At 44.2% G+C, this 17,746-nt stretch overlaps 1 protein-coding gene across 5 annotated transcripts in view; it reads right to left on the bottom strand.

The window, feature by feature from the left end:
• Positions 1-17,746, bottom strand: part of LOC117602706 (uncharacterized) — a 115,280-nt gene that overhangs the window by 16,222 nt on the left and 81,312 nt on the right. For 4 of the 5 annotated variants that reach the window (XM_034321033.2, XM_034321031.2, XM_034321032.2 and 1 more), the window contains 5 exons: positions 10,610-10,800; positions 9,495-9,684; positions 6,223-6,831; positions 5,185-6,098; positions 1,888-2,177 (listed from right to left, as the gene is read on the bottom strand). In XM_034321033.2, coding sequence (XP_034176924.2) covers positions 1,888-2,177; positions 5,185-6,098; positions 6,223-6,831; positions 9,495-9,684; positions 10,610-10,800 — 2,194 coding nt within the window. The remainder of the gene's footprint in view (positions 1-1,887; positions 2,178-5,184; positions 6,099-6,222; positions 6,832-9,494; positions 9,685-10,609; positions 10,801-17,746) is intronic. The other variant, XM_034321035.2, reaches the window with a different exon arrangement.

Raw genomic sequence — 17,746 nt, 5'->3', positions numbered from 1 at the left:
CAAATTTTTCGGCGAATTAAAACGTCGCGCTTTCTACGTGTTATACTACTTAAATCCTTTCCCGTTCGATTCGATCGCATAGAAACAGAACAAAATATTCTTAAATCGTCGCGACGAAGATGTTTGAAATGTTCTAGAATAATAATGGCAGACGTCGATGGAAGAAAAATGAGAAACGGAAAAGCACAACGTTATTCACTGAATCGAGCAACGAGTTGTTTCTCCGTTCCCCTGTATTTTCTCTCTCGACGCGTATATATCCATCCAGGAACGAGCGAAACGAGGGTAACGGGGGTAGGAAGAGAAAGGATCGATGAGTTCTCTCGAGAAACCGTCAAACCGAAAGATTTGATTTGTCTACGCCGCTATACGGCTCGTCGTCGCCTCGAGGAAGATTGCCTTCGACCCGACGAGCCAATCTTCGGGGACTTCTTTCAGCCCGTCAGAAGTAAACTCGATCCAGCAGTTATCCGTTTAAAGAAAATAGAGGAAAATCGAAATTCTGATTCGTACGATCCCGAGGAACGGACGAATAAACGGACCGCGATAGGCTCGGAATTTTCCACGAGAAATTCCTCGAATTAGTATCTCCATCATCCACCATCATCTTTTCGGGATGAAAATAGAAAGAATCGAATCAGTTTCGGGTTTGAAGGTGTCTCTTTTGGAGTACTCTCGGGTTTATTCATGCATGCGCATAGAGAGTAGACTCGAGTTCGAGTGCACAAAGGTCGAAGATAAAGGGGGGCGAGGATGGCGCGAGGAAGACATTAAGGGGCTCTTGAGAGAGAAGGTTTGGACAGGGTGTAACAAAGGTCCAGGAGGGTTTACCCAGAGATGATTAATACGTTATTTGCGAGCGGAAATTCAGTTGGAAAGTGTCGTTTGCACGGAGGAGCGTGTATAAACTATCCTCGAGGACGTTGTTCATCCTCCACGTAGGACACGATCCAACGGTTATTATTATTCTAGTGAAAACATTTCGAACCATCTAGTTTCTTGTTACGTGTCATTTTTTGTTGCATCCCGTTCGAAGCGATCGCTTTATCCGACAAGTTTATCGAATCAAGAAAATTCGAATAAGAACCGGGGTCGATCGTAAAGTTTACCCTTCTCAGAGTTCGGAGGTTTACGAGCGATTCGACGATTTACCGCAAGGCGTATCCATAATCGACCCATTTGATCGTCCAATTTCTTCCTGGTGATTTTCATCAAACATTAAGCTTCAAATTGATATGCCATAAGTGGCAATTTTTCGAATTTTTACTATGATTTCCTTGTAAATCAGTTTTCTAGGAAGATGACTCAGGAGGGCGAAAGGACGGAACCGGTAGCAAAGCAAATTGGAGAACGTCCGCTTCTCGCCACCGCGGGAATTGCAATTTCGCTCAGGAGAAAAGCCTGGTCGCTTCATAAATTGAACGTCCCCGAGGTGAGCAGAGGTCTTACGTGGTACGTATTCGCGGTAACTCGGACAAATGGTACGGCTTTAAAGTTCGAAAGGGCTGAAGTTTCGTTCCGACTGTATGTAAAACGCCGCGGGAACTTCACCTCTACGCGATTCGCCTGCTGCTAGACCTGAAACTGTTCTAATTTCAACTTTCTAATTCCGCTACCGTAACCGGCTAATGGCTACGCGTTCTCCTCCTCGCGGACAGCCCGCTTGTTATTGGATCGTGGAGGAGAACAAAAGATACCTTTTTATCTCCCGAAGTGACATTTCTAAACTTTAATGAAATTAAATGAAATTTCACGATGAAAATATTGCTACGCTACATTTGCAAATGAAAGTATTTCATCACCTTGATATCGTTGCTAACGGGAAATTAAAAAAATTAATGAAAAGTGTGCGAAGCAAACAAAAAAGAAAATAAGGCAAAGTTTTACCCATACTGATTCCAGAACTGGACGGGTCCTCGTTTTTGGCACCCCAGCTTCCGGCCAGGTTTAGCGCCAGCAGTGGTCTCTCTTTCAGCAACTCAGCGACCGATGCTAGGCCCTCGCAGCCGCAGCCCAAATGGGGCAAGTGCAGTGCCTGCACTTGAACGCAGCTACGAAGTGCCTCGCAGACCCGGGACACTTGTTCACCGGACAGATTCATGTCGAGGACCAACCGTGCCAAGCTACTCGACGCGTGACTCAGTCCGCGGCAAAGGGCATTCACCACGCATTCCAATCTGAAACAATCAATTGATTCCCTTCAAGTAGCATTAGTCTTTGGGAAACACGAAAGTTTTCATTTTATACCACAGAAAATTGTTATCCGTTATAAAAGTCGCCGCTGTTTGGCACCACCAATTTAACCTTCGGCATAACAAGGGGAAAATAAAGATCCAGCTACAAAGATTTTGGAAACCTTGCAACTTTCTTGCCAACGTTTCGCAAGCACCGCAATTTTTGCCATCGGTGGCTGCTTGACACACTGTTACCGATGATAGGAACTGCAGTGTTTGCGAAATATCGATGAAAATGAACTAAACCGCGGTCACGATTACGCGAATCTACCGTGCAAATTTACTCGGCCATCCCTATGAATCAAAATTTATTATCAACCTATATTTCATCACCTTCCAAACCTGGAATAAGTATTTTTCGTGAGACGCTCTTTGTGCACATTCACGAATGGAGGGAAAACTAATTTGATTTCATAAATCAAAATTTATTATCAACCTGCTTTATGGCGAAAATTGAAAAAACTATTTTTCCGTAATAATCGAGCGATCCTTTGTGCAAATTTGCTTCCGACAAATTAATTAAAATTTCTTATTAAACTATGTTTTATTACGAAAAGAGAGCTGCCGAAATTGAAAAAAGTATCCTTCATCTGCGCCCTTTCGCGATACTGGAACAGCCCTTTGTGCAAATTTGTTCGCTAGACTACCGATGCATATTCCCCGTTGGATTTATGCATGTATAATGTTCCCTTCGTTGTCTGTTCCCCATTATTTCGAGAAGCGACCGCGCGTATACGTGCAACAGTTATGCAAATTACGGATGCAGTTATACTCCCTTCTCGGCGAATTGCAAACGAGTCTAGATTTTCTCTGGCGTTACCAAGCCCGCTGGAAAAGCTCGGTCCCGCGGAATTCTTACAACGGAGGATAAACAATACACCGGCGAAGGCAACGTTTCACTACCGAGAAAGATATTTTAATCGCGTTTCCCTGATGCAAGAATAAAAAGCAACATCGTTTCTATTTCCGATATTAAAAAGAAAGAAAATTAAACAACCCTTTTATCCGTTGTTGTGAATAACGTTCCCGTGTACATATACGTGTGTTCATGTAAATTCGTTCAGTTATTCGATAAACAAAGGATCCACTTCAATTACGATATTTTCCAAGTTCAAACAGACGCGCTTCGTGTTCTCCGAGTTAATTAAAATTATCCAACTCTGTTTAACGGTCCGTATTCGAAACAAAACGATCGATACGATTTCATTGGACGATCAAACAAATCGGGACGATATTCTGTTTAAAAAACAGCCCGTAAACAACGAACACGTATTCATCTATATTTTTAAACAAATGCAATTTGTTCCTCTTTTATCCTCTGCTCAATACGTATTTCGTTCCCGTTGGAAATATTCAGTCAGCCGTCATTCAAAGTTCCACTGACCGGTATAGTTTATCTTGACTAGGATTTTATGAAACAAGTCCTCTTCGTCAACGTCACCGCAAACGGCTCGAATTTTCGACGGATTTATCGACAGGTACATTCGAAACTGTGTTACCGAACTTTTTATTCGGTACTTTTAAAAGAACCGGTGAAAAATTACGTGAAAAAGTTGCGAGAGCTTCGCAATCTGATTGCAGTATCTAATTGATGTTCCCCGGGGATCGACACCATCAAAGTGCTTCGAATAAGAGGAGAAATTATGAATCGTCGTCTTAACGGGAACTTTACGAAAAGACCGAAAAACTTCTCAAGCTGCTCGAGGAAAGTAAGGAAAGAGCAGCGGAAAGGAAACGGACTAAAGCCGGCTTAAAAAGGAAAGAAACAAACGGGAGAGGAGGGAAGGAGAAGGCGGAGTCGGGAAACGAGGCCTCTGTAACTGGTCCAACGTTTCAACTGTGAAAACCAAGCCTCGTCCTCCTTAATTTTTCGCCACGGGCCACGACGTTGACCCTACTCCGCGATTCTCGAACCGACGTTGCGAGAAAGAAATAAAAAATAAGACTGCTCCTCCATTCATTCGCCGCATATTGTTCCACAACTTTCTCGACTTTTCTCCTTCCCTAGATTCAACCCCTTTCGAAGGGTACGCTCATTGTTACCAGTCTTCGTGCGTCGAATAACCAAATTTCTGGCATTTTATCTCGCGAGCTTGTGCGTGAAAAATGATCTGAAAAATGAATACAACGACTTGCGCGCAGGAAACTTAAACGCGAAAGAATTTTGCGAAAGGAAATAGTATCATATTTCTTATGGATTAGGAGATAAGAAGAAGTTGATGCTTTAGAACGAAATTATTGTAGCTACTTTTAACTAGAAATAACTCGCCAAGTCGACGGGTGCATTTGCAAATTTTTCTTTCAACTTAAACAAACGACTGTGAATGAGATAAGACAGTTCCTTAGAAGTTTCCTCCGTTCTCGAGATAAGTAGACGTTCATAATTAATAGCGGCTAATATTTCTTTGCCTATCTCGCTAAGATCCTGAACGCTTTTTATACTTTTGCTTCTCGTTTCGAGTTAAAATGCTGATCTATTTGTACGCTCCCGTACGCGTATCTCTTTCACTGGTAAACTTTTTTAATCCACTTGCCGATATTGCTCGACGTTCGGGCAGACGGTCCGAAGGATTTTTTTGACTTTTGTTCCGTGTCAGCTTAACCAACGTTTCGGTTCGTCTACGTTTCGCAAAGTTTCTTTGCTATAACATTATTGCATTGCTAGTATCCTCTAAACTTGTATCGCTTCAACATCTCTTAGTCGATTTCTAATAACTTTACCGAAGTTACATTGTAAAACAAACGTGTCAAGGACGCTTTAAGATTTTGGAACATTGGTTCATGATCGCGGAGGAAATTGAGGTGGGAAACCGTGCGTCGCCGACCTTCCGGACGAATTTATAAAGGAGCACAGTACTACGGTACACCTCCAGCTCGAAGGATTCGAGATCAAAGATGGAAACTTAACTATTCACAGTTAATTATTTATGAATTTTAGAATCCTACTTACCTATCGTGCGCGGCTTCCTCCAAACACGTGATGACCAGCTCGAAGTCGTTCAGCTTCTTCTTCCCCAGAACGCTTTTCAAGTGTCCAGCCAACTTCTGAGCCTCGTCAGCAGGAAACTCTTGCCCCAGAAGTGACGTGATTCTAACTAGTTTGACGCTCTCGTTCCCAGCAAGGGCTTCGAAGAAGTCGTCCAGATACCTAGGATCGGATCCTCTTTCCACTTGGAAGACAACTTCGAGGGCTTCGAGTGTGCAAGCTGTACTTTCAAGGATTCTAGCCCAGCCTTCTAGCTCCAAGGGTGAGGTGTGCACCAGCGGTGCCGGTGGTCTCTCGTTTGGAGCAGGACCAAATCCAGGTCCAGCTCCGACTAGTCTACACACAGCAGAGATGTTTCCATCCGAGGCACCGGCTGCCTTCAGCAACGAGAACATAGCTCTGGGTGGCACTTCGAGTGGGCAGAGTTGATTTAATATTAGATGAGTCTTGGGCCCTAGTAAACCAGCCAGGTGGCTGATGATACCCGATGGCAATCCTTCTAATTCCCTTCTTAGTATGTTGGCGTATTGAGCGACGGAGGTGAGATAATAAGCTGCCAGGAACTCGGCTACCGCCGTATGAATCGGTGTGTAAAGCTCTGGTTTACGTCGTTGCCCGAAGGTCAGCCCTTTGGTTAGGAAACCTAGTCTAGAGACCTCGATACCACCACCCCGAGCCCTTAACTCCGCTTCCGTGTAACAACACCTGCCTTCCCTGAGCGCTGCCAGAGATAATTTCCCAAAATCCTCCAGTCGCTTCCTGCAATGACCAGGAACCTCCTCGCTGTAGGGAACCGGTGGATCCAGGCTCCTTCTGACGATACACTTCACCGCAGCTTGGACCAACGCGCTTGTCTCCGTTGGTAAACTACCCGAGTCCTAAGGAACGGAAGGGTGAGCTTTGAAGCAATCATTTCTACGCTAGTTCACCGATAATCTAAATGTCAGACGACACTCTGGAAGAGAAAACACAAGTGTGCTTCGGTTGAACCGCAATAAATACCTGATAGAGACAGCAGAGCATAATCCAACCCAACGGGTGCTGACCAAGCTGCTTCACGGTCTGCGGTTGGACGTTCAACGCCTCGAGGAACTCGCAAGCCTTTTCCGCGATGTCGTTGTGAATGAAATAAGCGACGCACAGCCTCTCGACGTGGGACCACTCGAGACCAGCCAGATGAATCCTCCTTTGAACGAGCGGTGACAGGACACCGGAATTGTTCGGCGAACAAGTGACCAGGATCCTGGCGTCAGGGAACAGCCGTCCTTCGAGAAGGTCCACTGCGTCGCCAAGGGATGCCCTACCACCCACGCATTCGTCGTAACCGTCCAGGATAAATAGAACGCGATCCTCCATCAAGTGCAGCGTTCGCCAGACTTGAGTGACAGCGTCGCCGATGGCTGCTGTCCTGGGGAACAGTTCTCTGGCCAAATAATTCAACACAGGGCTGCCGCGTAGCTCTCGAAGAGGAACGATGAAGGCTAAGGCTGGACCATCGCCTTGGATCGCCCATTGGTGGAGAAGCCGAAGGCATAGGGTCGTTCTTCCGCTTCCTGGGCCACCCTCGATGGCCACGCGACGGGGTGCTTCTGAAACTGTGCCATCGCTTAGCTGGAACAAAAGAATTTTTCATTTTGTTATTATAAAAATTGTCGTGTAACAAGGGGTACAATTATCAATAACGAGTGGTTCTTCGAATAGGATTACTAGTTCGAGCGAGAGGTTTCAAGTTCTAATTGGTTAGCAGCTGGGGATCAGGAAACCGAGAAGTATCCGAGAAACTGGTCACGAAGTCGCTAACTTTCTTTCTTATTGCTGCTCTGGCTGTCTACCTTTTCGAAGAACGAGCTTCCGGTACACAGGGAAACTGTTCGTGATTCATCGTACCGCCTCGATCCTCTTATTCCCTCCGAGTTCCACATCGTGCTCGAGATTCATTAAGAAATATCGACACGAACAACCTGAAGAACGCTCTTTTACGAGAATAAACAGGATAGAATCTCGTGTACGAACATCGACGACCTGTTTTTCCGATCTCGTTTTCAGGATAAATCCATATCGAAGAATCGTAAGCCCTTTAAACGCCATCCATGCTTGCACGAAACATGAATTTACCTATCGATCAAATCTTTTCTTCAGGGGAAACACCGAGTTTAACCTTCCTTCGGGGATGAAAGAGCGGAGAATATATATTGTGAAAATGGTACCCCGTTCGGTGCAACTAAATGCATCGTAAAAGAAAGTAGGGGTATAAAAGACGTGCTCCGTTATGCAGGTCTCGCGGAAGCTTTTCTTGTTTTCTTTTAACAAGAACGATCTTGAAGAGGTTTACATCAAGGATCATTAGCAGTACTACAATAAATATAAGCTACATATAAAATAAATTGGATTTTCGACTTATTTTCAAATATAAAATCTTCGCGATCTTATTTTTAGCGTACGACGCAGTCGATAACAATTTGGCAAGCTAAACGAAACCCATGCAACCTATCGAGACAGTGAAACGCTCGTTTCGTTTTCCCTCGACTCACCCATCCGCTAAACATCTCAATCTAGCTTTAATACCGGCAATATCTACCGGCAGCCTTGCGAACCCGAAGATTTATCGAAGCCACGATAAATCCGACTGCTGTGCCGCGAAATCTCCTTATCTGCCAGATACACGTACTCCACTCGCTTCCATCCGTTTCGATTTCTCCGGTAGGAAAGGTCGGAACATGTGGCTGATGTGTCACTGTCGTGGAAATATTAGACACCACGGGGAACGTGGGAATAAGCGAACAATACAGAGAGTTTCAAGAAACAGTGTCTATACTCTGTCCAATGTAATTACCTATCGATCTGGCGCATACGATTTGTCGCGACTCCTACTGATAACGGTACTGTACAGATTGGGGGTGATATCAGTGTATAAGGAATTAATTGTCACCACGTATGAAAAAAGAGAATAACGTATGTTTCGGACGTCGTTTTTACGTTGGACAGAGAGATTCTATTTCATTTTCATGGGTTTTTCGTCCAAGTCACGTTGCGACAATCTTTTCCTTCGAAAGGGAACAAGGAGTACGAACGAAAGGGACGCATAAGAAATCGACGTTCGCGGTGCAATTAAACGAGCCCATTCACCTGAGAGCTCGATTTCTGAGAGTCCTTCCGACGAACAAAAGGGGTAAAGGCTGCTCGTTGAGCATTCCGCCAGAAGTTATCAGCGTGGCCGGGCGTAAAAAAGGCTTTCGAGAAACGTTAACGAAGCGAACTCGGCCATCTTATCGAGCCCACGACAGAACAATGCCTCGTTACGCGAAGCAGAACGGCGCGGCGGTCTCGTTCGTTTCTTGATCGTCGTTCGCATCTTACTGGCGCGATTAAAAGCTTCTTTATTCGAACCATCGAAAGAGTTATGCCGCTGCGGCGACACTCGATGCAGAGATAATATCAGAAACTACGACATCGACGAGCCACCAACGGCCGTCGTCATCGGCTTTCGAAGAATCACCTTACCCATTTAGCGACGTTAATTAACTTTTCAAATCTTAATCTTTACTCGAGATCAGAAAGGCAAGCATAAAATACGTTCAATTCTTTATTCCATCGCTGTTAGAATATGTCCAGCCTGAATTCGTTTCGTATAAGACATCGAATTTATTTTGCATCGATAAGGACTCGATGTTCTCGGCAGTGTACCGGATTCGAGGAAGAATACTTCCAACGAATACTCGACTTCCAAATTCCGTTTAGCAAAAGGCTGCTACCTCTCGAGTGGCTCTCTGTTCGATTGCTAAAGAATTCTCTTGATCAGAAAGCGAGGCGTATCGAAACTTCCTACGTGATTCGCCGACTTTGCCCGGGGAGAATTCATCTTTCATGGGAACAAACATCGACGGAAGGAACACAGTGGTTCCAAGTGAATCCGAGATATCCACAGAGTACAAGCTCGTCTTTGCTTTATCTTCCATTTCCAGCAGCAGTTTAACTCTCTTCTTTCTCTTTATCTCGAACGCGATTTCTTCTCTCTTTCTTTATTTTAAACGTTCTTTTCTGAGTACACTTTGAAAGCTAACATTTCAGAGAATTCTCACGGAACAGAATCGCGGAGGTAGGATTTTTATCAGACATTTCTTAACGCCAAGTTTTTCCTTCGGAAACATCCCTCGTCCCGCTAACTGCCGCGAAAACTGGTCGTCGGCAAAGTTTTACGAGCAACGTCAACAACCACCGAGTATATACGGGAGGAGATACCGCGCTATTTCCAACGGATGATTTATAGTACTTACCCTGACAGGAGCGAAGATCTGGTCGGTCTTGATGTTCTCCAGTCTGTGTTCCTGCTCCCCTTTGTGGAGCAGTTGCAGGTGGGGTTGAAAGTGTGCTGGACAAAGGGTGCCAAGCGGAAGTGGCGACGCCCATCCCGGCAAATGGGGTGGATCACGAGTGCCTAGCTCTCTGTAGAAGGTCTTCAGGAATCTGAAAGCAGTCGAGAGTTTCCAGTTTAACCGCGACTTTGCGGACCGCATGGAATGTTCAATGAATTTGCTTAATTATCTTAAGTTGCCCGGTAATGGAACGAGTCTTAAGTAGTTACGATTCAACGATTCCTTTGATTTTCATCGTAAACCAATTGAAAAATACATCGTCTAATTGAAAAATTTCATCAAACACAAACGAGTTTCTTAACGCATTTCGATATTGAATATAAACGGGAGCAAATCGAAGAAGAATTTGCTTTTCAAACTCCTGCATCACGTTAGACGGAAAGTTCCGGGGGTTGGAAACTTTCATAAATTTACCAATCGATCGAAGTCGCCGCAACAAACGACCGTAAGAACGAGCTCGACAAACTCGTTTAGCCCCAATTTAAACTCGAGCCAAAGAAAAGGTTTTTGAAAGCGAGCGATCTTCTTGCTCAAGTTCTTTTTATAAGACCGCCACTAAAATGCCAATTAATTCGCGTTAGGGTGCGCTAAACCCGTGGGATTTAAGAGCCGTTCGCTTATCGAGTCACTGCTTAATTTCCCCAGCGACGATGCCGTAATCACTAGCTTAAGTGGTAGTATCGCGTTGAACGATGCATTCGTTGCACGTTGCACCGAAGATTGATGAGTTCAGACTCGTAGGAATGCAGGTGGATCGAACGTGGAAAGGGCGACGGTTTACGACTTCTGCATGATTAACTCTTGATCCAACATTGACTTTATGATTTAATCTTCCGTTTACCGATAAATAGCTACTATGAAATTTTATGGGCCATTTTTGTCATTGCATAATACGTTATTTCAATACGATCGATAGGAAGATGGAATCCTTGATAAGGGTAACATTTTTCACGTTTCACTGACTGGAAAGAGGTTGTAAACGATAACCATCTGAGAAGAAAGACGATGGAACTGACCTTAACAGTCTTCCCAGGGGATCCCTTTCCGGTGACGGTGGTCCACCGATTCCACTTCCGGCGCCGAGTCTTCGCGAGGACGCACGTGCGCTCGATATGTATGCGGCTGGAGCTGGGGGTGGGCTGCAAGGCGGGCAACAAACGGGGCTGCTACCCCCTGGGGTCGACAGGGTATAACTCCTCTCCAATTCCTGAAACAAAAGAAGATGGAAGGGGCTTTAGTTAGATCCCTCGAATTGCTCATTCTTTGTTTTCTCCGTCGCATTTATTTTGTTATCGTCGTTACGGATAAAACATTCTTATCGAGATAAGAGTCTTAATTTGGAAACTAATTAGGCTTCGTTATTTTCGGTTCTCGAACCAGCTCGTATATCATCAAACGCTAAGCAAAGAACCAGTCTATTACGCAACTGCTGAATCATCGAGCAATGAAAGTGCCTTAATTAACTGCTGATCAGCCGAGCAAACGTTCATTAACGAAATCCATAATTACTTCAAAAGGAACGATCGCTTCATTTTTTTCTATCCTTCCCAAGGAAGTAACTGATTGTTTGCTCGAAATTAAAGAAAATTTCGCAAGACAGGAGTTTAATGGAGGAACGAATTCGTCAGACGATAATCATCGAGGCGAAGCACGGCATACGTTGTTCGAGGCTCGTTTCTTTACCGAGAAACGGTTTTATTCGGTCGGTCACGTCGGTGATCGGTTCGCGAGTGAAAAAGAGCTTACGGTCAGCGATAGCAGCCGTCTTTTCAATCGTAATGCTTCCTCAATGGCTACGTGAGCGAAGATAAGTCGGTCAGAAATAGGGGAGAACCGAGAGTTACCCCTTTCCTCCACGGCTTTTTCACCCTCAGCCCCCGTCTGCCGTGGCTTTTATCACGGGACCAATTTTCTTCGACGTGGCATAGACACACCGTAACGCGCTGCTTCTCCACCCCCTCAATTTTTCTTCTACCTTTTCTTTCTTTTCTTCGCCCCGATCCCCGTGTTCCTTTCCTACCAGCAACCGTGCTCGATATCGACTCGGAGAACACTTTGAACAATGAATCAAACGGACTGGGTGACTTATCGAAATTAGTCGCCGTACCATCGTCTGCGGCCAACGGGGGGGGTGAATCGAGCTCGCCGATTCAAGGGGATGATTCGATATCTTTCACACTGTTTTCCTGTAATTTCTAAATATTCTCTATATATCCAAGGGGATGATTCTTCTACCAAAGCGTACAGCGATCATCCCCTACGAACACTATACAAAAAACGATATGATAAACCGGGGAATTGAAGCAAACAGCAAATAATTAACGGTATAAAAAGCAAACGACAAGGGTGGAAGAGGAAAAAGTGTGCATGGTTCACCGAGGGAAAAGAGAGCACATGAACGCGACAACAAAAACCGGACGAGTTATCGAATGAACGTGTTTCCTTCGGCTAACTGGGCCGCAACCGGGTCGACAACAGGGATTAACTGTTTTGTCTCTGGTCTGGTTCGATGGTGAACTACTTTTCCGGGACGAAGATGTGGCACGCGACTACCGTTGTGTACGCTCACGACGATGAAAGGCTGAATTGAAACGCGCGAATGACCCGTGCAACTTTTAGGTCAAACTCTGCGTCGCCAAGCAATTACGGAGATAACGAACTGCATTCAAGCTGGCTCTATTAAAAGTATAAAGACTAGTTTAATTCAATGGGCCCGGAAAAGGCAAGTTCTTTTTTTTTCTTTTTTAAAGCTGCACTGTTCGTTTGAACGTGTGGAAATATGATTTGAAACGCGAATAGCATTACTGTTATACGTGTTAATAATACGCATTATGCACGCCTGATTCTACCGTGAATGTTAATGCATCCTGCGCAGAAATATCCTTTATTTAATTATGTAACAGGGAAGAGAGGAAGTTTATGAAGCAAAAGTTGGGGATGTAAAGATAGCTGAAAAGGAGGATGCAATTCTTCACGTTGTTACAAAGTTCCAACGGATTATTCGGGGGTTTCGAATAAACTAAACTTTAGAAATAAGTCTGAATGGAAACGTCCAAAGGATATTGGGGTCAGAAGGAAGCGCCTGGTTGCCTGCGACGTAAACAACGAAAAATCGAGATGAAAGAAATGGTTGACACGGTGAACCAATATCTCAAGGCGCTGCAGCTAGTTCGAAAGAAAACAATTAACTTAAAAAACAGAGAGGACAAATAGGATAGTCCTTTATAAAATAAAATTTAATCGAATTATTCAGGGAGATATTCTACGCTTAGGAGGCAACGAGTTGAACAATAAATCCAAATACCCTTGGCATTTAATTTGATCGATTAACGTTGCGATCGAACGGAAGTCGTTACAGAAAGCTACCGCATCGAGCGAGATTAATAACCGAGGCTAATGCGATTAGCGGGTTTAATTACCAACGCGTGCCGCGTAATCTTTTGAACGGCGTTTAGAATTGATCGGTGTATTCTCGGTTCGGTTGTCTTCTCTAATTGTAAGCTGCTTTTATTTTTCATCACGATTTCAAAGCGAGAAACGTTTATCTACCAAACTAAATTACATTTGTCCTACGATAATTTGTCAAAAGAGCAGTGCATTCTCACTGTACACCATAAGTAATGAACCACTTTCAACGAATAAATCTCGGCGTCGTTGAAACAAAAGCTTCGAGCTCGAGCAAGAAGAGGAGAACAATGCCGGACTATCACAATGGTGGACAAAATTATGGTGGTCGCGGCGAATCGGTTATCAAAATCGGCAAACAAAGGTCGGCCATGGATCGAAAGGGTGGCGGATGGTAGAAGAAGAGGGATGAAAATCGATGGACGGTCACGACACAAGGGCGCGGAGGGACGCGAATCCCGAGGAATCCCAGCGTTAAAGTTCCATCACCGGGACGGAAGTTAATTTAATCCTGATCCAATTAAACCGGATATAACGTTAAGCCTGCTGGCGGGGTGTAGTTGGCCGTGCACGGTTAACGTGCCTGCGCTGACCGTGCCAGTTAACCGCTGCGTAAATTGGAAATTGGCCCCCCCGTCCAATAAATATCGGATTAGCCAATAAATCGGACGGAAAACGGCGATGCGTTATAGGTATAGAAGCCCGACGAATTTAACGGCTGTTGTCATTTCCATGGCGAATTAGCACCGATAAGAACAGCCATTTCTAGGGGCATCGCTTCGTTCGGAAAAGTTGGAATAATAAAAAATGAGAAAATCTGACGATTCGTAAAGCTTCTTCTTCGCAAAAGCTCTTCGATAGTTGGATTGGATTTACGGGTATCGTTTAGGGGTCGATACGAAAACTACTGCTATATATTAGCCATTTATTATCCGCGACGTTAGCATCGATTCTCTCGACTCGAGCTGGAAAAAGGGGTCGGCCGACTCGAGCGCATGGGTTAAGGTATTTTTCGAAACGCTCTTCTCGATTTACGTCACGTCGTATTAGCCTCGATTTATGCGACCTAGCGTCGAATATCTACGTCGTTATGGGACAAGTTACGCAAAATTCGCGTAGAAACCGTTCCGACGGTGAACCGATGCTTTCCAACTTCTCTTCGAGGTTTATGGAGTTCCATGCTTTTACGAGAACACAAGCTCGCTTTACGAGCAACACTTGTACACCAATCCCCTTGGGTATTGTTCGAATACGAATTTCAAATAAAACAAAGATATATTCGGAAACTACTTTGCTGCTTCGATAGACTAATGAATATTACCGTTAACGAAGGCGACAATAAGACGATTTCAATTATATCCAAGAAAACTTCGTTCTGCTTTCTTCGATTTCTCCCGATCAAGTCGTCGAGATAATAAAGTATTATCCCCGACCCTCGATCGCCACCTCGGCGAATCGCTCTGAGATTTACTGCCGCGATTCTTTCTTCCGACAGCCCTGATTCTTAATGAAGATCCGCTTTCGCGCACTTCCAGCGAAGAAACAGAAATTACTTGAGAAATGTGCGAGAAGCGGATAGGAACGAATGACTGTAATTACAGAGGACGTTGTTACGAACGATGGATCAAAATCGCGAGGATATTTATCAATTTTATTTCGTCGATAAACATTTCAGGAGGATTAATATTAACACCGAGAATTGTAATGCAATAATAATCATCGAAACGGGTCGCACACGCAAAATGCGAGCGATTCCCATCGATTGCCAACAATTTACAAACGCCTCGTTCTATTGTACAATTCGAATAATAAAAATATTACCGGCTAACCCCTATAGAATGACTCGTTCAGGCCGTGTCTCCCTCTCATCCCCTCGACACCGGTATAATGGGCTGTAAAACGGACGAATGACAAACACACCCACGCACCCACACTCGGATCGCTTTTAGATTTGATCGCGGTTATTATCGTGAATTACGATCGGCTGATAGGTCCCTCGAAATTCGAATAGGCCATTAAATCGAACGGCTAAATCGCTTGTTCTAGGTCGTCGTGAAAAATCGGTATTCCGTCGATAGTTGGAGGTACAATCGCGTAGATCAACACTGATTAATTAGTGTTCGAAATTTTGGAAAATTTGCATTTTTGGTAAAGTTTAAAATATGAATAATAAAAGAAAAATGATTATTTAGTTCGATTCGTCTGATACATACGAAATGCCGACACAAATTGTACACATGCACGAGAGTTCGACGTCCAGCGAGCCGCTCCGAGCAGGTCCTTTATCCACGCTTCGCCACCCTCTAAATATTCATGAACAATCTTGCGGTAATTCGCTTCGTTGTGACGTGATTCGATGCATCCGAGGGACACGTGTAGGATCGTCGTGTCGGTCCGTTGCGCCTCGACGCTCGCCGTCGAGCAGCGTAATTGTCCGTGAAACGTAATCGAAAGACCAACAGTTTACTCCGTGAGGAGTAACCTTCGACGGTTGTTGAAAAATCTTTAACCCCCGTGCGATTTCCTTAACATCGAAAAGTCGGTATACTTTACGAAGACGGTGAACCAGTGTCTCCGGTAGAGAGACACGTTTTCCATTTCAAGCCCGTTACACGTCTCTGCATTTCATTATACCCAACTTTCCAGCTCCTTCAAGCGTGCATATAAAAGCTCGTCTCTTACGTCGAGCACTTTTCCCCCGTTCGATATTTACTTTTTACGAAGCCTCCTTCCCGCCCGTTTTCGCTCGCACTCGATGTAATAACCCCTTTTTGCAACCAGGTCACGGAATTTCTCTACCCCATACACACCACCTGCCATCTTCCTCCCTTGCTACGCTGGTAAAGTCGTACGTTACTGCAGGAGAAAAGAGCTTCGTATCCTCCGGCAGACATACCGCGCGAATCTTTCCGAGAAACTTATAGGATGGGCCTGCAAACTGGCTGAAAACACGTTCTTCCACCGACTAACCATGGGGAAATTATGTTAGTTAACGCATTCGTTGCCGGCAACTGATGCGAACAATCACGTGCAACGCGTTTCTTCGGGGAATTAAGTATTATACACTCGAGTGCAACGTAAGCTTCTCATAAGGTAGAGAACAACGAGAAAGCGAATTAAAGCGCACGGACCTTAGCTCTTCGGTCTACGATTTTCCCGGTTTTCTCCGCGAGGAGACCCTTCGGAAGACACAACGGAAACCGACAGAGTTTCAGGAAGTTAAGCAACGGACCGGTACGTCAGTATACGTACAGGGGAATCAAGTGTAGTGAACATATTAGAAATTTATGCAAATTCGCGGAAATGTTTTAAACATTTCTCATTTCTCATTTATTCAAGGGAGAATTATTTTAAACAGCGGACGATTCTTGGAAAATGGATTTTTTAATGTTTCAGCTTTATAATAGGAAAGCTCCTGAAAAGTGTTTCACGAAAGTGTTAATAATGCTTCAATTTCCAGCAGTCGGGAGGAAGATAAATTCGCCTGCATTTGCCGCAGCGTTACAGGAAAAGAAGCTCGGGGGTGGAGAAACGGTATCCAGGACGTCATCGACCCTTCCACCTATTCATCTCGTTTTCTAGCCTGATATCCTTCCGTTGACAACGCGAATCGAGGTTATCGTTTCACGATAATGATCTCGTTATTTCTCTATCCAGCACGGCGATATCGTGTCTCGAAATCGAAAATTTTTTCGATTAATTAGCGTCCCTCCTTCCGTTATCAAAGGGAAAATTGCCTTTGAACGTTGCCGTCAGCCAATATGGATGTCATGAACATTCCTCCTTCAATAATTACATCGTTATCGAAGGTTTTAATGAAAATTCAGAAAATTGTCAATATTTTAAACAGAACGTATGAATAAAAATGAATATAGCAAAATGAAAAGACTCTTTATTAAACAACCTTCTCTTTCCTTTTCATTGCCCTTTTCTTTTCTTAATTTTCTTACCCTACGCCAGTTTTTCTGCTTTATTAAGGAACACCGAGGCTCGAAATGAAATCTTCTTTTTCACAGCCGGTTCCAAAGATTATCAACCCTTCATTCAATTGAAGAGACGCGCCGCGAGCGATTGAAATGTATCATTTGTTGAACGTGTAACTACGTTCATAAAGGGTGAAAAGCCACAGAGAAGAGCCGTGGTACTGTTTGGCGTCGGTCGTTTACCTCGTTGCGAGGTTTGCACGGCTTTAAATGTCAAGAGGCTCGCCGTCAGACTACACGCGGGAACAGCTCGTCGAGATTTCGCGGCCACTCTTTGTTCTTTTGCTAATCTTTCGACAGTTTTCTCTCGCGGACTCGTCAACCGGATTAATTCTTCGTCTTTAGCAGAAGAAAGTAAATTAATCCAAACTATTGAGAATAGAATATATTTTGAATTCTTCATTTTTCCACTCCGCGATTTTCTCTTGTCTGACGTAGGCTCCAGGCCGGGCCATAAAGTTATGGATCCGCTGATCCGTTTCGGTGACATCGACTAAATAAAACAGATTTTTCCTGGTTTTACTAAGTTTTTCGCCTCTGTACATTTGTATATCACTTTCATCAATAAACTATTTTTCTCTGATAATTAGAGATACTCAATACAAACGAATTTAATGGTAATGATAAAGTCAAAGATTAACGTTATTAATTAATCAAAGAAGCTCGACGCTTTGAAAATGAATAACGTTTTTAGGGGGCGCAGAATTGTTGAAAATTCTGAAACGTTTCGACGTGGGGTAAGTCTATGAAAGCGGATTAAATTGC

Source organism: Osmia lignaria, chromosome 12 (genome assembly GCF_051020975.1).
Source record: "Osmia lignaria lignaria isolate PbOS001 chromosome 12, iyOsmLign1, whole genome shotgun sequence".
Taxonomy (NCBI): domain Eukaryota; kingdom Metazoa; phylum Arthropoda; class Insecta; order Hymenoptera; family Megachilidae; genus Osmia; species Osmia lignaria.
The sequence above is the reverse complement of the archived record's forward strand: the minus strand, read 5'-3'. Positions and strand labels throughout refer to the sequence as shown.